Source organism: Thalassophryne amazonica, chromosome 9, assembly GCF_902500255.1.
Source record: "Thalassophryne amazonica chromosome 9, fThaAma1.1, whole genome shotgun sequence".
NCBI lineage: Eukaryota > Metazoa > Chordata > Actinopteri > Batrachoidiformes > Batrachoididae > Thalassophryne > Thalassophryne amazonica.
The window spans coordinates 51,362,616-51,385,697 of record NC_047111.1 but is presented as its reverse complement, the minus strand read 5'-3'; the positions used below and the strand labels follow the sequence as shown (position 1 = coordinate 51,385,697).

The following is a 23,082-nucleotide window of genomic DNA, read 5'->3' as shown; positions in this document are numbered from 1 at the left end:
TCGGTCGATTGAGAGCTTCACATTTTGGCTTAACTCCCTTTTGGTCACAACAGTACAGGAGAGCAAATGCCCCTGTATGTCCAGTAGGGCCCCTGCAGCACTAATTCTCTGGCCAATCTCGCGTTGCACTGTCCAATCAGTAGTGAACAAGACCCTGAGGTACTTGAACTCCTTCACTTGGGGAAAAATCTCATTCACTACCTGGAAGTTGACAGTCCATCGGTTTCCTGCTGTGAACCACAGCCTCACATTTAGAAGTGCTGATCCTCAACCCAGATGCTCCTCAGGTACAAATTGACCCAGTGAGTGCTGGAGGTCACAGACCGATGATGCCAACAGGACCATATCATCTGCAAAAAGCAGTGATGAGACCCTCCTAGCCCGACTATGCCTCGATATCCTGTCTGTGTATATCACAGACAGAATTGGTGACAAGGAGGAGCCCTGGCAGAGGCCAACGTCCATCCGAAACCAGTCAGACTTACTGCCGAGGACCCGAACACAGCTCTCGCTTTGTGAATACAGAGATTGGATGGCCCTGACTCCCTGACCTGGATGGCTCCATACTCGTGCAGCACCTCACATAGAATCTCCTGGGGTACCTGAACATATGCTTTCTCCAAGTCCACAAAATGCATGTAGACTGGATGGGCATACTCCCAAGCACCCTCCAGGATCCTTGTGAGAGTGAATAGCTAGTAGGTTGTTCCACGGCCAGGACGGAACCCGCATTGTTACTCTTCAATCTGAGGTTTTCCTCTGAACCCTCCTTTCCAGCACCCTGGAGGAGACGTTGCCAGGGAAGCTGAGTAGTGTGATGCCCCTGTAGTGGGCACACTCTCTGGTCCCCTATATTCAATACGGGGACCACCCCTCCAGTGTGCCAATCCTTTGGAACTGTCCCAGACTTCCATACAATCTTGAAGAGATGTTTCATCCAACATAGTCCCTCCACACCCAGAGCCTTCAGCATTTCTGGACACACTCCCTCTGGCTCATTTGTCCAAGGAGTCTTTGTGAAAAGACAAAAAAAAAATTTTTTCTCTACTTAGTGAAATTTCGCAGTGTAAGTTTTTAAAATTCTTAAAATGTACAGTAAATATTTAAAATGTTGTTCATTCGGCTGCTCCCGGTTTTGTTCAGGGTCGCCACAGCGGATACAGCCAGATCCGCATTGATAATTGGCACAACTTTTACGCCGGATGCCCTCCTGATGCAACTCCAGTTTTACCTGGAGAAACACACACGGCTGCTGGTGTTCCAAAGAGGTCTCCCATCCAAGTACTAACCAGATCCAGCTCTGCTTAGCTTCTGAGATCTGACGGGATCAGACTGACACAGAGCAGACCGGCTGCACAGTAAATAAAACTTGCATATGTGCTATCTATTATTGCTGCATAGGCACTGCACTATGAAACAGAGCAATACCGACCTGCGCTTTTGATGATTTGCAAAAATAGACTTTTTTATATTTACAATGAAGGAGAGCATTGGTGTACTTTTTGAAACATGCACCACAGCCTTGTGGTTCAGCAACAGCAGCGCTGATTGGCTACTCCATCCAACAGCAGCGCATATATGAAACGAAGCGAGAGGAATCATGCACCTGTTTAGTAAATTGGGTATAATTTATCCAATACATATCAATCAAAAAACACCTTAATTGTGACACATTCCAATCGCTTCCATCAGTTCGAGACATTCTTGTGCAATGCAGAATAATCTTGCATTAATTACTGACTCATTAAAGTTCCCCAAAGACTCTCAGAACTAGTCTAAAGGTAGACTAACAAAACCAAACCTACATATATGGATGGGTAATGCTGTGGCCCCGGCGGTAATGGTAACTGCAGCATTCACACTGTAATGTATGGTATCATGTACATGTGACAACTATGATTTCAGTACCCTTGTTTTAGCTTGGATCTCTCCAACTTTGACAACTGGATCCATGGTAAGGTCAAGATTGATCTGTTGGTTTATTTTGGAGTTCATCCAGCCCATGGCTTCATTCACTCGCTTCTCCACCCCCAGGACTTCCAGCTCATCCAGGTGATCATACTGCTCGTCCTATTGGGAGAAACACAAACAACAACGTAAACACCTGTTTGGTCACTGTTAACCCTGGTCAGTGAGGAAACTATTAAACACAAGGAATAAACCTCACCACATTAGCTTTTATTTGGGTCTGTGCGTTTAAAGGACATGTCACACATTATTTAATGCTGTCCCTGTCAGCAACACAACATCAAAGCATTCATGACTGTAAGTCTATCCGCACACATGCGGTAATAATTAGTGCTGGGTTGAAAAGATCGATTCCCTTATTTTATCCCCTTCTAAGTCTGTATATCCCATCGATGGGAAATGTCACTTTTTATTTGTGAGATACTGACAAGCCAAAATGAGGCAGGTGGTAGGGGGTTAAATCGATTTCTTTAAATAACACACAAACACATATACACACACACACACATATATATATATATACACACACACACACATATATATATATATATATATATACACACACGAGGTCTGTCCGAAAAGTAACGGACCTTTTTATTTTTTTCAAAAACTATATGGATTTGAATCATGTGCGCTTGCATCAGCCAAGCTTGAACCTTCGTGCACATGCATGAGTTTTTTCCACGCCTGTCGGTTGCGTCATTCGCCTGTGGGCAGGCTTTGAGTGAGCACTGGTCCACCCCCTCATCGGATTTTTATTATCAGGGAAATGGCTGAGCGACTGCCGCTTTGCTCCATAAAATTTTTCAGAAACTGTTAGAGACAGCCAGTTGGAAACCATTGGAAAGATTCAGATGGCTTTCGGTGAAGATTCTGTCGGCGTCACACGGATTAAGGAGTGTTAAAACCTTTTTTGAAGACAGCCCACAGCGGTGGAGGGCGCGCGGCGCACCGAGTGGCCATCGACAGGCTGGAACGACCAGATCATTTCCAAACTGAACGCTGTGTTGATCCGGGACATCGTGTGACTACCACAGAAATGGCAAGAGAGCTGGACATAGCACTTTTGTGGCACATTCCACTGTTACAGGAGATTTTGTAATGAAAAACGTGCGGAGGAATTCGCGCGTCGGCACGGAGCCGCTCATGGCGCAAAAAAAAAAAAAAAAAAAAAAAAAAAAAAAAACACCTCTGTGTTGGAAGTCTCACAGGACATGTTGTGGCATGTCCAGCTGTTACACAATTTCTCGTATACTCACTCGACTGAAAAGCCATTGTTTCTTGCAGATTTAAAGATGCTAATGAACACTGCCAAAAATTGGTGAAGGAAACGGTCAAATGTACACTCCACGCATCGACAACATACACTTCAATATGCGCGAGATTCTGCGGAAGCATGGAACGTGGTTAGGGATGGGTATTGATAAGATTTTATCGATATCGATACCATTATCGATTCTGCTTATCGATCCGATTCCTTATCGATACCGCTTGTGAATTTTCTGTCTACTAAAAATAAGATTTAAGGTTTTCTATGTCAACAACATTTTATTGAGTCTTAAAGTAAATAAATATGAAATTGCTCACTGGATCCTTAAACTCTGGACCTAAAACTCTACATGGTGGCTCCTTGATCTCTGAATATAAATAGAAATAAAATCTGTAGTTTTTGTCAAAAGCATTTCCTTTCAGACATTACTGGCATGAATGTCTTTCCATACCTCTGAGCTGAGCTCTTGCAGCTGTGCTGCACGTCAGTATCAGTTTAATTCATAAAGAATGCAGGACGTCTCATTTTGGGAAGAAAAAACATTTTAGGGGCTTCCGGTTTTGCTGCTCATGGAGTAACACGCATGTGATTCAAGCTCCCACAATAACCTTTACTTCTTGACCCATTACCTATCACTTTAAGCCTATTTACATGAGTTGTGCCCCTCTGCTCTGTTGTGGAAACGTCGTGTTGGAAAATGCCTCCGAAACCGACTAAAGTGGGTGAAAAGACGGATAGAGACGGTACTATCAACAAAGCGGACTTGTTAGCCGCGCTAGCTGAAAACAAAAATGTACTCTTAGCGGAGCTGAATGCCTCTATCAACAAACTCCATCGGAAGCAAGACGGGTTTCAAGACTCTCTCGACAACCACGATGTGCGGCTGTATCATTGGAGGAAGGGGCAGTGGATCACTGTTTGGATAAGCTGGAAACCTCTTGTGCTAAGCTACGAGATGCTAATGAGAAGCTACGTGCTAAAGTTGTGGATTTGGAAGGCCGGAGCAGGAGGTCTAATATCAGAATCACTGGTCTGGATGAGGACACTGAAGGGCCACAACCTAGCATCTTCTTTGCCGAAATGCTTCAGAAAGTTTTTGGCCCAAGTGTTTTCCCATCTCCACCAGAAAGAGATCATGCTCACCACGGATCTGGCCCTAAGCCAGGGCCTGGTGGTAGGCCGCGCCATGTTATCCTTTGTTTTCACCGCTTTAAAAACAAGGAGGTGATGATTCGTGACGCTTGCAGCAAGAAGCAGTTTGACTACGAGGGACACACTTTTAGACTGTACGAGGACTATTGCCCTGAGGTCGTCAGTCAGCGGAGGGAGTACAAGACTGTTATGTCGTCCCTGTACCGCATGGGGCTGAGACCAGCTCTACTCTACCCAGCGAGGCTCCGTATTACTCAAGCGAACGGTAAACGTACGTGGTTCGGCTCGGTTGCAGAGGCAGAGAAGTACGTGGAGGGGGCTGTCAGTTTGTCATAATCTATCTCTCAGTACTTTGTCTTAAAAGAAATGTGCATGGTCGGGCCAGGTCGAAGCTTGCTTTGCTGCTGGTCAGCTACAGTAACTTTCTTATATACGCAACTTGGCCCTCTCTACTCATACCATACTTACAACAAGGTAACTTTTTTAATTTGAGATATTTCTATTTTCCATAAGGCTTACTGAAGCTGTTTTTCTTTATTTTATATATATATATATATATATATATATATATATATATATATATATATATACACACACACACACACATACATACACTCAACAAAAATATAAACGCAACACTTTTGCTCCCATTTTGTATGAGATGAACTCAAAGATCTAAAACTTTTTCCACATACACAGTCTAAATCTGTGATAGTGAGCACTTTTCCTTTGCTGAGATAATCCATCCCACCTCACAGGTGTGCCATATCAAGATGCTGATTAGACACCATGATTAGTGGACAGGTGTGCCTTAGACTGCCCACAATAAAAGGCCACTCTGAAAAGGTGCAGTTTTATCACACAGCACAATGCCACAGATATCGCAAGATTTGAGGGAGTGTGCAACTGGCATGCTGACAGCAGGAATGTCAACCAGAGCTGTTGCTCGTGTATTGAATGTTCATTTCTCTACCATAAGCCATCTCCAAAGGCGTTTCAGAGAATTTGGCAGTACATCCAACCAGCCTCACAACCGCAGACCACGTGTAACCACACCAGCCCAGGACCTCCACATCCAGCATGTTCACCTCCAAGATCGTCTGAGACCAGCCACTCGGACAGCTGCTGAAACAATCGGTTTGCATAACCAAAGAATTTCTGCACAAACTGTCAGAAACCGTCTCAGGGAAGCTCATCTGCATGCTCGGCGTCCTCATCGGGGTCTCGACCTGACTCCAGTTCGTCGTTGTAACCGACTTGAGTGGGCAAATGCTCACATTCGCTGGCGTTTGGCATGTTGGAGAGGTGTTCTCTTCACGGATGAATCCTGGTTCACACTGTCCAGGGCAGATAGACAGCGTGTGTGGCGTCGTGTGGGTGAGCGGTTTTCTGATGTCAATGTTGTGGATGGAGTGGCCCATGGTGGCGGTGGGGTTATGGTATGGGCAGGCGTCTGTTATGGACGAAGAACACAGGTGCATTTTATTGATGGCATTTTGAATGCACAGAGATACCGTGACGAGATCCTGAGGCCCATTGTTGTGCCATACATCCAAGAACATCACCTCATGTTGCAGCAGGATAATGCACGGCCCCATGTTGCAAGGATCTGTACACAATTCTTGGAAGCTGAAAATGTCCCAATTCTTGCATGGCCGGCATACTCACCAGACATGTCACCCATTGAGCATGTTTGGGATGCTCTGGACCGGCGTATACGACAGCGTGTACCAGTTCCTGCCAATATCCAGCAACTTCGCACAGCCATTGAAGAGGAACATTCCACAGGCCACAACTGACAACCTGATCAACTCTATGCGAAGGAGATGTGTTGCACTGCATGAGGCAAATGGTGGTCACACCAGATACTGACTGGTATCCCCCCCCCAATAAAACAAAACTGCACCTTTCAGAGTGGCCTTTTATTGTGGACAGTCTAAGGCACATCTGTGCACTAATCATGGTGTCTAATCAGCATCTTGGTATGGCACACCTGTGAGGTGGGATGGATTATCTCAGCAAAGGAGAAGTGCTCACTATCACAGATTTAGACTGGTTTGTGAACAATATTTTAGGGAAATGGTGATATTGTGTATGTGGAAAAAGTTTTAGATCTTTGAGTTCATCTCATACAAAATGGGAGCAAAACCAAAAGTGTTGCGTTTATATTTTTGTTGAGTGTGTGTATATATATATATATATATATATATATATATATATATATATATATATATATATATATATATATATATATATATATATATATATATTGAATTGAATTATTTTATTTCGACACACATGGTTGAATAAAAAAGAAATACAATATTTACAAACACAAAACAAAAAACAAAACACAATAATCCAAAAACTGACCAAAATCAAAACCCATGTAACCGAAAGGGGGTGGGTAGAAGCATAACTTATCAAGACCCACCCCTTATTCCACGAAATCAATAAATACACTCACTACTGATTCACACATATACACACACCCACCCATATACGTACATACATACATACATACACATATATATCTATACACACACAAATACTTGTACAATACATATACCATCACATATGCTTCCCAGTCATGTTACAGGACATACCCACATATACCTAAGCATACATACTTACACACAAGCAAACATTACATACTTGACACAGTCACTTCACGACGATCCCACTACAATATTTTGAAACAATTACTTTTTTGCAGAGTCGCTTAAAACATGCCAGAGTACCACACATTTTGATCTCAATAGGAGACTCATTCCACATCTTCACCCCTGTCACGGATACACAAAAACCTTTTACATTAGTGCAAATTAATGGTTTCTTGAATAATACACAGCCACGTAAACTATACTCAGAATCCCTCATTTCGAACAGCCTCTGGACATGTCTCGGCAAGGCTTGGTTTTTTGCTTTAAACAAAATCTGTAGTGTAATGTACTCCACCATATCTCTAAATTTTATTACGTTCAAAGAAATAAATAGGGAATGAGTTGGTTCACAAAAGTGTTTATTGCAGATGATACGTATGTCTCGTTTTTGTAGAAGGAATATTTGATTAGTGTTTGATTTATAAGTATTTCCCCACAACTCAATGCAATATGTCATGTATGGTGCTATTAATGAATGGTATAATGTAAGTAACCCCTCCCCTGATAGTGTGTCTTTGGCTTTATACAAGCTGGCGATAGATTTGGACATTTTTGATTTAATATAGTTTATATGTACTTTCCAACTTAGTTTATTGTCAATTATAACACCAAGGAATTTATTCTCTGTTACTACCTCAATTTCCGTATTGTTTATAGTCAAATTTTTAAATTTAGGTAATTGTTTATTTCCAAATATAATACATTTAGTTTTCCCAAGGTGGAGTGACAATTTATTAGCATCAAACCAAGCCTTGAACTTTCATAATTCGTTCTCCACCATGTCCAGAAGCTGTTCGACATTATCACCACTGCAAAACACAGTTGTGTCATCAGCAAAGAGGACACACCTCAGTGATCTCGACACCCAGCTTATATCATTAATATACAGTAAAACTAACAATGGACCCAATACTGATCCCTGCGGCACACCGCACGTAATTTCCCGGAGTTCAGAATCGATATTGTTAAAGTGAACATACTGAAATCTGCCATGTTATTAATCCAATCATATGCAAGACCTCTGATTCCGTATTGCTGCAATTTAGATAATAGTATTCCATGATTAACTGTGTCAAATGCTTTCTTTAAATCAAAGAAAATGCATACTGTGTATTGTTTATTATCAATTGCAGTCACTATATTTTCCACCAAATCCATCACAGCAAGTGATGTAGTCCAACACTTTCTGAATCCGTATTGTTCTTCGCGGAGTATGTCGTATTTTGATAAATAGTCCTGCAGTCTCTTAGCAAAAATTTTTTCTAAACTTTTGGAAAATTGTGGCAAAAGTGAAATGGGTCTATAATTAGAAAAGGTGTGTTTATCGCCGGATTTAAACAGAGGTATTACTTTGGCTATTTTCATTTGAGAGGGAAATGTACCAGTGCTCAGTGACTAATTGCAAATGTAATTGAAAGGTATTACTATATATATATATTTCTTCTTACAGTTCAGGGGGTCTTCTTTACTTTTATTTCTTTTTTTTTTTTGCACTTTATGTGGGATGTGGGTGTTAGAGTAAGTTATAGCAGAATGTTAGATTTTTCTGGAAGGCGTATGCTAGTTAGGTTAGGTGTGCTGTTCGTTCATTTAACAGCTAGGTCCACCACTGGGGGTTCAGGGGGTTTTGAGGGGTTTTTTTGAGCTGTCACCAAGGGAGGGTATCTGCTTTCTCTTGTTAATAACTATTCTATTCTGTTTGATTATTAAACTTGCACTGAACATGCCACCTTTTTTAAATTACCTGATGAGTAATTTAAATATTATCAGCTGGAATGTCAAGGGCTTAAACCACCCAATTAAACGCAAGAAGGTCATGACCCATCTCAAGCAATTAAAAGCTAATATAGCGTTTCTCCAGGAAACTCACCTAAAAAACTCAGATCAATTTCGATTAAGAACTGGATAGGGTGGTCAATATTTCACATCTACCTTTCAAGCTAAGTCAAGAGGCGTGGTCATAATTATAAGTAAGGATACACATTTCATGCACTCGAGCTCACGGTCTGATGCCGACGGACGTTATTTGGTGGTTACTGGTTTCCTATGTGGCATGAAGGTTGCACTGGTTAATATATATGCACCCAATTTTGATGAGTCTTTGTTTTTTCAACGGCTTATCACATTGATCCCTGACCTAAATTCACACTTTCTCATATTGGGTGGAGATTTTAACCTTTGTATGGACCCGGTGCTGGACAGATCCTCCTGTAGACAGGGCAGCAGGCAATCAAAAGGCATCAGCTATCTGTATGCAAGCCTTTCTTTCGGAATATGGAATTTCTGAAGTATGGCGCTTTTTACATCCATACAACAAAGAATACTCTTTTTTTTTTTTTTTTTTTTTTTTTTCTCGCATGTCCATAACTCCTACAGCCAGATAGATTATTTTTTCATTGATGGCAATCTCACCCAGTATGTGCAAGCTTGTGAATACATAACGATTTTAATCTCGGATCATGCCCCATTAGTGTTGACCCCGAGGTTGCCCGGTGGTAGAGGTATTAAAAAGTGTTGGAGGTTCAACCCTTTGCTTTTGTCAGATGAAAAATTTATGTTTATTACAGCGGAAATAACCTCGTTTTTGGAGTTTAATGTGACCCCAGGGGTGTCCATCTCAGTTGTTTGGGAAACATTGAAAGCCTTTTTAAGAGGCCAAATAATTTCATATGTAGCTAGTAAAAGGAAAAATACTTTGACACAACAAGAAATACTGGATAAACAAATTTCACAGATTGACATTATAAATGTCCAGACCCCATCTCAGAAGCTGGAGAAACAGCGCCTTAAACTTAAGACTGAGTACGATTTGCTTTCTTCTCATTACATTGAAAATCTCCTAATTAAAAATAGGAGCATGGTGTACAAACATGGAGACAAAGCTGGAGAAATCTTGGCCAGACAACTGAAAAGAGCAAGGGCAAAGCAGCTTATAAATGGGGTACGGGCACAAGATGGGACAGTCCATACAGATCAACAGGGAATAAACGATGCCTTTAAGGATTTTTATACAAATTTATACACTTCCTGCAACCCAGATCTGAATCTAATTGCATCTTTTTTCAAAACTTAGACTTGCCTACACTCTCTGTAGATCAGATCACTACTTTGGATAGATCAATAACTCAGAAAGAGATTTGCTTGGCCATTAACTCGCTGAAAACTAAAACGGCTCCAGGCCTTGATGGTTTTACAAATTAATTTTATCAGGCCTTCAGTGAACAACTATCCCCGATTTTGACAAAGGTTTATGCTGAAGCCTACTCGTCTGGTGAACTCCCTCCTACTCTCAACCAGGCGTGCATTTCGCTTTTGTTAAAAAAAGGGAAAGATCCAGTAGAATGTCGTTCCTACAGGCCAATCTTGCTGGCAAAAATTCTCACTCCGTTTAGAAAAGATTCTACCTTGCATCATCTTGGATGATCAATCCGGCTTTATTAAAAAAAAGGCCCATTTTTTTAAATATTCGACATCTGTTAAACATTATGTATTCCCCTTGTGAATCTCCCTCTGAATGCCTTCTTTCTATGGATGCAGAGAAAGCATTCGACAGGGTTGAATGGGACTTTCTTTTCCAGACTCTGGTCAAATTTGGATTTGGAGCATCTTTCATTGCATGGATTCGGCTGCTGTATTCATCTCCCTCTGCTAGGGTGTTGACTAATCTATATTCTGAGCCTTTTTTGTTAGAGCGTGGGACTAAACAAGGCTGGCCCCTTAGCCCACTTTTATTTGTTCTGGCTATAGAGCCACTCGCGGTTGCTATAAGGGCGAATCACTCTATTTCGGGTATCCTCAGGGGAAATCTAGTACATAAGCTCTCTTTGTATGCCGACGACCTTCTTTTATATGTATCAAATGCCGAGTCTACAATCCCTCAAATTACTGATACTTTATATTGATTTGGGGAGGTCTCTGGGTATAAGTTAAATTTGCAAAAAAGCGAGTTAATGCCTCTAAATTTAGCGGACTCTGCGTTGGAGCGGATTCATGTCCCATTTAAAGTTACCCAAGAACACTTCATGTACCTTGGTATTGTAATGACAAAGAATTTTCTGACCTATTTAAAAAAAAACTTTAGGAAGCTTTTAGACGAAACCAAGCGGGACCTTTTAACCTGGTCTGCCCTTCCTATTTCACTTATAGGTAGGATTAATTCAATTAACATGACTATTCTTCCAAAATACTTATACTTGTTTCAGTGTCTGCCCTTATTTATTCCTGGGAGTTACTTTAAAAAACTGGATGCAGCTCTATCATGGTTTATTTGGAATGGCAAGAATCCTCGTCTACATAAGGTTTTTTTTGCAAAAAAACAAACAAACAAAAAAACAAAACAAAATGGAGGTCTAGCTCTTGCAAATTTTAGACAATACTATTGGGCTGCAAATTTGCATTCTATGATGTTTTGGGTGCATTGCATCTCAGATGAGAACTGCCCCTTGTGGGTATCCATGGAAAAGCTTTCATGTATTCCGGTAAATTTATCTGCCTTTTTAGCTTCACCCGTGCCAGTAAATTTGCCTAGTATTCCAGATGTAAAATCCATAGTTATGCACTCATGCAAAATCTACATACAATTTAGAAAGCATTACAAATTACAGCAAGGAGGACTGTTTGGTTCAATAGCACAAAATCATCTTTTCCAGCCCTCACTGCTTGACAATACTTTTCCAATCTGGCACAAAAAGGGCATTAAAACTCTAGCTGATTTTTATATAGAAGGGAAGTGTGCATCTTTTGAACAACTATCCCAGAAATTTACTTTACCTGCATCTAACTTTTTTAGATACCTACAGGCTAGACACTATGTGAAGGAGACGGTATCAGAGTTTCCACACAGACCAATTAAAGGTATTTTGGATCATATTTTCAATTTTGGTGTGGAAAAGAAAGGGGCAATTTCTTTTATCATTAAGCAACTGGACTCTGTCTCGTCTAGCAACTCTAAAATTCAACATTCTTGGGGCAGAGACCTTCAGATATCAATTGATGATAATTTGTGGGCTGACATATTAAAACGAGTCAATTCTTCATCCATGTGTGCACACCAAGGTTGTACATCGAGTTCACATATCCAAATCTAAATTAGCAAAAATGTTACCGCAAACGGACGCTACATGTGACAGGTGCAAAGTTAGTGAGGCTACCCTCCTCCACATGTTTTGGGCCTGCTCCTGTCTTGAAAGATTTTGGAGGGACATATTTGAAGCATTGTCCACGGTACTGGGAGTCAGGATACCACTTAATCCTCTAATTGCACTATTTGGGGTTACTTCGGGTGGGGTACTGCCTGGGGAAGTATGGCTCCCAGCGGGTGGTCATAAGGTAATAGCTTTTACCACTTTGGTGGCACGTCGCCTCATTCTTTTAAAGTGGAAAGACCCTGTGCCACCTTCTTTGACACACTGGATAAGAGAGGTCCTAGTAAATCTTCATCTCGAGAAGATTAGATATGTATTACGTGGGTCGGAGCAAAAATTTTTTAAAGGTGTGGAAATCCTTTTTTATCTTCTTTGATAACCCAACAACATAGTATAGTCCTTGATGGCTGGTTTTTTTTTTTTGTTTGTTTTTTTTTTTTCTCTTTTTGTATGTTAATTTACTTCTCAATGTACAATCTGTTCTTGGAACACTTATACTGTTGTATGTGATTTGACCTATCAGTGCAATACCTCTATATGTTTTTGTGGTGACAGCTGGGGTGGGTGGGTTTCTGGGTGTTATTGTGGTTTTATTTTGTAATCACTCCTTGTATAATTATTTACTTCTCTGTTTTGGTACTGTTTTGTGAAAACTAACGAAAATTTAAAAAAAAAAAAAAAATGTTTTAGTCGATTGTAGTTTATTTTCTGTATTACAGCGTTTGGAAAGACGTGTCATTTTATTTAAAGCGGAAATTCGTTTTGAAGTTAATTCTGACCGGAGTCTGTCTCGGCAGAGAGCCATGCAGCGTTTGGAGCTGTGCCAATGGAAAGGAGGATGATTCTCGTTTCTTGACTGAAACAAGACAAGATCCCACTAAGTTACTCACAGTCACGAATGACATATTTTAATGCCTTTGAGAGGAGTTAAGAAGCGGACTTGCCACTTCTGAAGAGTTATTATTACTATTATTGCTGTTGTTGTTGCTGCTGCTATTATTATTATTATTATTAATATATAAATAAAAATAAGTTAAAAAATATTAAAAAAAATTTGAATACATTTGACTCTTTTATGACAAGCGCTGAGCCATTAATTATTATACAGAAAACAAAAGCACACAAACATGCTGAAATGCCAACAACTAATGCTAACTTTAACATTGAAAATGCCATAGACATGCTAATGCATTAGCATCGGTCCTGTTTTTAAGTTATAAAATACATCTATCAACTGTTTCAGAAGACCATAACAGGTCGGTTTAACATAAAAGGGTATATATTACTCAGAGGCATATGCTCTGTAGGGTTTTAGCTGGGAAAAATTAAGATAAACTCCAACGACCCAGCGGATCGAACCCCTGCTTCATGCTTCAAAGTGCAGTCGTTCTGCAGAAGCGGTTGATTACAGACCCGCCGCAGGGTCTGCAATCAATGTAGAGAAATGATCATTTTCCCGACAAAGACCCTCAAAAACAATGGCCGCTCTGAAGGACCGATAAGGGAATCGTTAAGCAAAAAGACTATTGATCAAATCATTTCTTAATGATACCCAACCCGAGATGCGAGATGTGGTCCGAGACCAAAACAAAGAAAAAGAAGACCGAAACAAACATGGCGGACTCGGTGAAGTGTGATGACACGGAGATGTGAAGAAACTCGACTTTGCCGCCGCAAAATATGGTAAAATAAATAGAATTTAGCTGAGCAGGCCATCATTTGATAAATTGTACTGGCCCGTAGTGGCCCAAAAGTGGGCCAAATCAGCCCCGGGCCAGCAGCCAAATGGCTATGTGGAGCCCTGAAAAAGCTGGGACAGTGGTATGTTTACCACTGTGTTACATCACCCTTCCTTCTAACAACACTCACCAAGCGGTGCATCTGTGATTGTCACCATCAATGCTGAAAGGTACATCCAGGTTTTGGAGCAACACACGCTGCCATCCAAGCATCGTCTTTTTCAGGGATGTCCCTGCTTATTTCAGCAAAACAATGCCAAGCCACATTCTGCACGTGTTACAACAGTGTGGCTTCATACTAAAAGAGTGCGGGTACTAGACTGGTCTGCCTGCAGTCCAGACCTGTCGCCCACTGAAAATGTGTGGTGCATTATGAAGCGCAAAATATGACAACGGAGACGCCGGACTGTTGAACAACTGAAGTCGTACATCAAGCAAGAATGGGAAAGAATTCCACCTACAAAGCTTCAACAATTCGTGTCCTCAGTTCCCAAATGCTTACTGAGTGTTGTTAGAAGGAAAGGTGATGTAACACAATGTAAACATACCACTCTCCCAGCTTTTTTGAAATGTATTGCAGGCATCCATTTCAAAATGAGCAAATATTTGCACAAAAACAAAGTTTATCAGTTTGAACATTAACCCTCTGGGGCCGACGCCATCGTATATGACGGCTGAGACCAAGTTTTACTAAATTATAAACAACTTTTTAATGATATGAGATAGAAACGTACTTTTTTGTGCTGAAAAGTTAACTCCGCGGACTTTCGAGCCAGCCGTCCACTATCTTTGTACTCCTCATATGGAAGCTGTGTGATGATGTGCGCAAAGTGAGTGCCCAATCGGAATTGGTTCACCGTCACATGGTTTTCCAAAATTCAATCGTGGGACAGATTTACCTCATGTGATAAACTAAAGATCGTTTTAAGCAGTAATGTGCTACCAGTTGGCCTGTTTGAATAGCCCCCTGGCTGCTGGCTTCAATGCGCCCTGCGCCATTACGCACAGCAGAGGGAGCAGACGGAGGGCCTCTCACACAATCTCACATGCTCAAACACAGAGTGTGTGAGTATCAGAGATGCTCCACTAGTCATCACCTGTGAATGTTATTGAATAAGCCTGTGGCAAGCTCTCTCGCTGGCGGATAGCACTGTTTGTCATATCAATGGAGCGAGGGGGAGGGGCCACTCCTCAGAGTGTAAATGGGCCAAAGTGTCACAGCTGCTTTCAGAGCAGGACAAAACGCAGTCAGCTTCATAGAAGTAGAAGTTTGAGATGTAACCTTTGTGTAATAGCTGACAGAAATTGCTTTGAGATGAAGGCAAACAAAACGCATTTTGTATATATTGTTCAAAATGTGCATTTGTGTTTATTGTTAGAACATTTATATTATACAGTCTTTTCTACAAGACCCCAAATTACCTTTATTAAAGTATCAAAATAGTTGTGTGTGAAAATTATTTTCCGCTTTATTTTTTTTCTTTCTTATTTCTGATTCTAAACCTTTATTACACTTATAAAACACCACTATAGCATATATATTCTGAAAGTACAGGTTGTCCTGGAAAAAAAAAAGACATAAAACTTGATTGTGGGATGCAGGGAGAGCTGTTAACAGCAATAATAAAACATTTATGCCAGGCAAGTGAACTGTCCAAAAAATGCCCTCGGACCCCAGAGGATAAAATATCTTGTCTTTTTGGTGTATTCAATTGAATACAGGTTGTAGAGGATTCGCAAATCATTGTATTCTGTTTTTATTTACATTTTACACAATGTCGCAACTTCATTGGAATTGGTGTTGTACTTAAGGGTTTTTGTTTAAAGAAGCCCCTCAGTGTCTGTCTGCTCTGGGTGAGTTTTTCAGCTGGAGAACACCAGCGCTTTGTCCCACCACCACCAAGAAAAATAAATAAATAAATAAATTAATTAATTAATAATAATAAGCTAAATTAGACTGTAAAATTACACTGTTAACAACATGTTACAGAGGCAGGGCGATGGCATCATCCTTTCAGTTTTCCACAGTAAGACACTTATGGTGTTTTCAGATTTCTGTGATTCGATAAATATTTAATTCATAAAAGAAAATAAGCATTCATCAACAGAACTGATTGTTTTACACAAAATGAGTGTAACGTGATGTTCAATGACATCACGTTAAGCAATGTCATGATAATAATGACAAAAATAAAAATAAATTTCATTTATAATGCACCTTTCATGAATAAAAATCTCAGTGCTACAGGGGAAAAAATAAATAAAAAAGAGAATAGAAACAGTAAATCTTAAGATAAAATCAAAGTCAGCAGAATAGAATAAAACCAAAACAAAATAATAAAATAGAATGAAAATACTAAGATGGAACAGATTCAAATTATTGAGACCTGTGATAGGTCCGTCTAAATAGGTATGTTTTGAGGCTTTTTTGTTAAAGTTTCCACAGTCTGTGGAGCCCTCAGATGGTCAGGGACGGAGTTCCAAATATGAAGGGCAGCTGAACAGAAGGCTCTGTCTCCCATGGTGTGAAGTTTGGTGCAAGAGGGATGGAGAAGATTAGTGTTGTATGCACGGAGGGAATGGGAGGATGTGTGGGCGAGTGAGGAGATCTTTGAGGTATGTGGGGCATTGCCATGGATGCAATGGAGGGTGATGGATTCTGTAGGTGATGGGGAGCCAGTGAAGGTTATGAGTATAGGTGTAATGTGTTCCTGTTTACGTACACTCATCAGAATTCTAGCTGCACTGTTTTGAATGTACTGGAGCCTTTAAAGTTTTTTTTCCAACAGATCCCAAAGAGCAGGGAGTTAGAGTAATCAAGCCTAGAGGAGACAAAAGCATGGACAGGTTTTTGAACATCAATGATGACGTCGTACTGTAGTGAGTGTAGTTTAAAGTTGCTGAAATGGTCGGTTTTTGCTGCCCAAATATCCATGAGTGGAATTGGAAAGAAGTGAAGTCTGTGTCGCCTAAAGAACTACCTGAGGAACAGCAGTTGGCACGGCCAATCTAGTGAGTACTGGCAATTACCCCTCAGAGAACATACTGATTTCAGTGCGACATGTCCTTTAAAACAGTGCAATAAACAACAACAACAAAAATCCAGTGATAACTACAGAGACGTGCAATGCCAGATTTTGACAAAATATGACTTATCAAGGGAAGCAGACAGTGCAGTCGAGGATTAACGTGCATGTTTGATTTCAGAACTTTGAATTTGTGTTTTATTAATTGTTTCTGCTTTATGTTTGTGTTTATCAGTGGACTTTACAGAACATGAGTGAAAAACAACTAAAGAAGGATTTTTACAGTAATATTTTCTTGAAGTCACTTATTTTAACTGTGATCTGCATTTTAGAATTTCAAACTAAATTTTACATTTAAATGCTGGCTTTAGGTTTCCTGTTGGCCTCATTTGAGTCCTGATAATTAAAAGGGATCCTGCAATGAGTAGATAAAATCACCATGTCCATCTAGGCATTAAAGTTCATCATTTGTCCTTGAGACATTCCTGTGTCAGAGGTCTACAGACAATCCCTCTGACTTCATACGTGGTTTGTGCTCTGACATGCACTGTCAACTGTGAGACCTTATATGTAGACAGGTGTGTGCCTTTCCCAATCATGTACAATCAAATGAATTTACTGCAGGTGGACTCCAATTCTGCTGTAGAAACATCTCAAGGATGATTAATGGAAACAGGATGCACCCAAGCTCAATTTTGAGCTTCATGGCAAAGGCTGTGCATACGATTTCTTAATTTTTTATTTTTAATACATTTGCAAAAACCTAAAAAAACAAACAAACATTTTCCACATTGTCATTATGGGGTATTGTGTGTAGAATTTGGAGGGGGAATGAATTTCATCCATTTTGGAATAAGGCTGTACATAAAATGTGGAAAAAGTGAAGTGCTGTGAATACTTTCTAGATGCACTGTAGGTACAGAGACGATTCTCAGAATTTTTCCAATAATGTCGAGGGGTACAATCTCTTTGACTTTTAACTTGGATGTTGGAGAAATATTCCCCAAGAAAATTAAGAAACAGCAATGGATGTGCATAACTTGTTCAGACAAGAAATTAATGTCAGCACACATGTGGATCAGCAGTTTGCTATCAGTGCCCCACAATGGAGACAAGACAGCATTTTGTTTCAGAATTTTTTTTTTTTTGCCACAAAGGAGCTGCAACACCAGATTTTCATGGACGATTTTGGCTGTCTTTGTTTAAATTGATGTCTTGGAGATTGCCGTCTTATGTAAGGCATTTGTAGCCGTAAAGGACATGAGAATGGCAAGTGTCCATGAACTGGAGGGGAAGGTATGCAGCCCATATGTGTATTTCAATGACACAATGTAAATACTGAAGAGCGATCAACAGCTTGGGCAAATACAGATGGCAAACAGTCATGTGCACATTTTAAGCAAACACTTTGTGGCTCATCCTTACATTAGTCTCCTCTCAGTCCAACGTGAGGCGCTACAATGTTCCTCAGTAATATGGTGTCAGGTGCCATGAAAATACTCTGTAGCAGTCTTGATGTGAATCTATTCTTGACCTGCATGATATTCTTATAATCATCCCTACAAAAGTGTTTATAAACGTGCGCCTGTATATGCTGCCTGTCCACCCTGCTCAGACTGCCGTTGTCATTGGACCGACATCTCTGCTATTATGGAATTGTAGGATAGCTCGCGCCCACAGATTGAGCTCGCTGGACTACTTTCTCCACCCTGCTCAGCGTGCCGCTCTCATTGGAGCGACAACACACAGAACGTGTCTCTTTGTCCCAGATAGATCTTTCAGTGCAGCTTTTTGTTCTGACTTTAACATGAAATTAACACCCAAGTCTTTCATCGCCAACTGTAAATGGTAATCAAAACATTCCAATCGTATCTTTCTGAACTCTTCCGCATCAAACTTCATTGTGTCAATGTTTACAATGTGCTTGAGCAATAACATGCGAAGTTGCTCATAAACTTTAAGTTTCTTAAATATTTATGACTGCCACTCTTAAAACTTCAGTTATCTTTATAATTTTATTACTGGTAAATTTTGTAATTAATATATACTCATTATCTCACAGGAATATAAATCAATTATCTGGGAACTACTTTTTGTGCAGGAATTCATTAAGCACGTCAGCCGCAGGCGCGTACCAACACAGAATACCCAGAAACTGGACAGTTGTTCAGCCATACCGAGAGCGTCCACTTTTTGCTTGCCATAAGCTAAGCTAGTGGCGCTCGTGAGAGTGTGCTGCCTGTCTGGCCGACCACATTTCCTCCTGCACAAAGCATGATTCCTCTGCAGCTGATAGAAGTGTACACTGTCTGGTTTCAATAGCTCCACACATGATAATATATAGCGAAACAATATCAACATGTCTGCACATCACAGTAAAAAACTATTTTGTTTTTAAACAGGTTTCCTGAGTGAGGTATCTCTTCAAATGTTGGCGGAAGCACACCAGCAGCCCTTCAGTCTGCTCACTCAAAATCATGTCCACCAAGTAAAACCTGGACCAGCTGAGAAATTTCAACAACCCACTGTCCTCTACGGTGAAACCGAGCCAACGTTTTTGTAACACAAAAACAACCTTATCCTCACGGTGCAGAGGTTACCTTTGCTTTGTAAGCTTCAGTGGTCTTCATGTACATCTGGAGCTGCCTACCAAGCTCCTCAAAGGCTTTGGGTCGCTCCTCAGCTTCCAGGTGTCGGTCTTGAATAGGCTGGCCCATTTTCTGTATTAAGGGAATGTAAACTTCAGTCAGTCAGCAAGGCAAAGAAAACAAGATACAAAGGTTCTGTAAAATTTGACAAATGAGAGGGATAAAAGTGAAAATAAAGATTTAAGGATTCCTCTTTCGGTGTAAGCAGTTTCAGACTTCTAAAGAAGTGTTGCAACAGTGAAGTCATTAAAGTCACTGTTTAACAATGAATAGCTATCTTTACTTTGCCTATAAAAGACAAAATACAGTTGAGATTTCATTTTGGAAAAAAATTTAAATTAGCATTGCCAAAAAGAGAAGTCAAAATCTACTTGCACCGAACAATTTTAACATTGCGACTGTGCGTACAGTCTTTAATGGTGATCTGTAATTTCACGCCATCAAGTTCTCTTTTAATTATTGCAGATTTGTTACTTCACTCACTGCAAGCATGTTTACCTTCAGTTCAGACAGTTTATCGATATAAACTTGTTTCTGTTGGTCCTCTCCATCTTCATACAGCCAGTTCTCTGTTTCCTCCAGTTTTAATGAAAAAGCATCACGATCCTGCATGTGAGACAGTAGTCAAGTCAGGGCAGTAAAATTGATAGAAAAAGTGTATGATTTATTAGCCGTATTTTTTCTTGTATCTCTTGAGGGCTGGTTTATGAGTATAGGGCAGATTTTTGTTGTAAAATGTGATAAATATGTTGTATCAACTTTCTTAGAGATGGGCATTAACTCACCTTTTGCCCAATTAACAGAAAATTGGCCAAAGTTAAAAGAAAAATTACAAATACTGTGTTGCTATCCAAACACTAACGGCCCTGACTGTATTTATCCATTCACTCACTCACTCACTGCATTTTACAGGGTACATGATAAGGCTTTCCAAAAGCATGCGGAAATGCATTATTGTGCTATCTAGAGAATCCAAATGGAAACTACTCACAGCTTCACCGACAAACTTCTGAAGGATGCCGTGCAATTTGTCCCTCATGTCATACACATACTCTTCTACGTTATTCTTTGCTTCATTTCTCTCCTTCTCCAGCTTGTCCTGCATGATCATTTTACCCTGAAGAGTCGCAGAGAAAATGTTACAGATTAGTGAGAACTGTTATGATAAATGTTAGACACATTGATAAAGTAATGTGGAACCAAACAGCATAGTAACTCAATACATGCATTCAATGCACGATGTGTGAAGTAAAATACAACTGTGGCATACGTGAAACATTATGAAGGTCATTAAAATATCATTAGGTGTATGTGCCATGGGGGATTATCAGCTTAATTGCATCGTCATGATTATGTCTAGGATGGGACCAATCTGATCCTGGATCGGTATCGGGTTCCGATACAGAAGTATTTCACTTATCGGATAACACCAATCCAACCTGCGACATTTTCCGATACCGAAGGAGAGCCACTGTGAATCCTCTCAACTGTTGTTTGCTTTCTGCTAGTTTACTGCAGAGCGGGAGGAGGGGAGAGGGAAGTTTTTTGAAGCCGGGCTGTTTGAGAGATCGCTCTTCCATAGTGTTCTAGCTGCGGTTAGCGGCAAATTTCTACCCGGCTCTCGGATTCAAATTGTCTGTTCATCGAGCACAGATTTACCGAAAAATTAACTGAATTGTCGATGAAAATGTGTGCTAAAAAGTTAGCCGCTTTACTGTCCCGAGGCTGTAAAATGCTATGAAAAGCCAACTCAGCGTGCAGCCGAGGAGCAGAAGCCCAACAGAGATTCTGTCCGCTGAAAGAGAAAAAGTCTCCATTAAAATCTTGCGCGAGCGTCAATGATGATACACTAATTTTACAGTTGAAAGGCTTTGTGTTTCGAAAAGCTCAAAGTTTGCGCAGCACGAACACAGCAAGAGAGAAAGAAAAAGAGAGAGATGGAGGGAGTGCGAAAGTGAGCGAGAGAGCGCAAATGAGAGACAGAGAGAGACAGACAGACGACTTAATTTTTACTCTGTAACAATTGCTTTGACAACGTAAACATATGTCTCCCAATAAAGCTCCATTGAAATTGAGGCGAGATAGAGAGTGCTGTCTTTTCTCTTTAAGTCTATAAAAAAAATTAAAGTACTTAATTCTTTCAACAAAACGTCAAATCTAGGATTTTATTTCAGATGCACCTTGTGGTTCAATTGTAGCTGAACTTTCAGGTCTCCTTTTTAAGAAAATCCTCATATAAAATCAACAATAATGATAATATTATTATTATTATTATTATTATTATAGCAAACAGAGCTCTGGTATCGGATTGCAAAAGTATTGGTATTGGCAGATATCCAAATTCAGGTATCGGGATTAGATCAGAAGTGAAACTTGTGGATCGGTGCATCCCTAATTATGTCCCTTTAAGTTATTATTATCATACAAATAAATTCCACAGTTAAAGATGACACTTTTTTTTGTTGTAAATTAAGCACCAAATTGGGGGGAGGGGGACTCAACTACACTAACACTATGGTTGAACAAATACTATAAGCATACTACATAATCCTCATGAGTCTTGAGGAATTATTACCTCATTTTCCACAAATCCATTTAGCACTTGCCTAGAGAGCTGCCAGTGCAAGTTGCTCTCTATGGGCAGATCCACTGTCTTCGTTTTCACTTTGGGTTTCTTTGCCTGAGGACCCTGGTCATTCTTCTTCTCCTGCTTGGCATCTTCTGTTGACATCTGTAGAGAAGAAGGGGGGGTGGGTTAAGCATTCTCTTCATGTGCCAATATTCTTAACCCATTCAGTAGTATACATTTGTTAGACTACAAACCAATAGACGTACAGAACACATATAATTGGTTGGTGGAAGGAAGCAGATTTTATTCCTTAATTCCACCAGATAGTGTTCAGGTGCTCTTTTATAGCTGTTGTCAACAAATCCATTAGGTGGCAGTAATCATCAATTAGCAGAAGTCTGGAAAGTGGACCTCCAGTCTGCTATATATATATATATATATATATATATATATATATATATATATACACAACACAGAGTGACTTCTGGTAAAAATCAGCTCCATTCCAGTTTAGGGCTAGGACAGATTTGCGTAATTCCAGCAGGTCATTACATCAGGGAGTGTTTTGTGGAGTGTAGTGGGTGTGTCATGTAACCTCCGAGACTGCAGGTAGAACTCATCTTCAGAGTAAAAGTAGAGACAATCGATAATAACTTAAATATCTGCACATTAGTCCATCAAGAAAGAGGGAATTCTTGCTGAGATTTTCTTATTTTCCTGGACTACATTTCATTTTTCCTCTTTTCTTTATCATTACATCCCAAACTAGATGAAAAACCTAAAATGCCAAAATCAGGCGGATCATTGTTTGGTGTTGGACCACCCCTCATGTAAACCTTTGCCAGTGGCCTTAGAGTAGTTTGAATTCAGGGTATTTTATCAGTTTGTTTAAAATCAGCTAGC

At 40.2% G+C, this 23,082-nt stretch overlaps 1 protein-coding gene across 1 annotated transcript in view; it reads right to left on the bottom strand.

The window, feature by feature from the left end:
• hspa4a (heat shock protein 4a) overlaps positions 1–23,082 on the bottom strand; it is an 88,551-nt gene that overhangs the window by 1,446 nt on the left and 64,023 nt on the right. The window contains exons 14-18 of the mRNA XM_034178036.1: positions 22,186–22,341; positions 20,602–20,727; positions 20,109–20,216; positions 19,563–19,682; positions 1,909–2,070 (exon numbers count right to left, since the gene is read on the bottom strand). Coding sequence (XP_034033927.1) covers positions 1,909–2,070; positions 19,563–19,682; positions 20,109–20,216; positions 20,602–20,727; positions 22,186–22,341 — 672 coding nt within the window. The remainder of the gene's footprint in view (positions 1–1,908; positions 2,071–19,562; positions 19,683–20,108; positions 20,217–20,601; positions 20,728–22,185; positions 22,342–23,082) is intronic.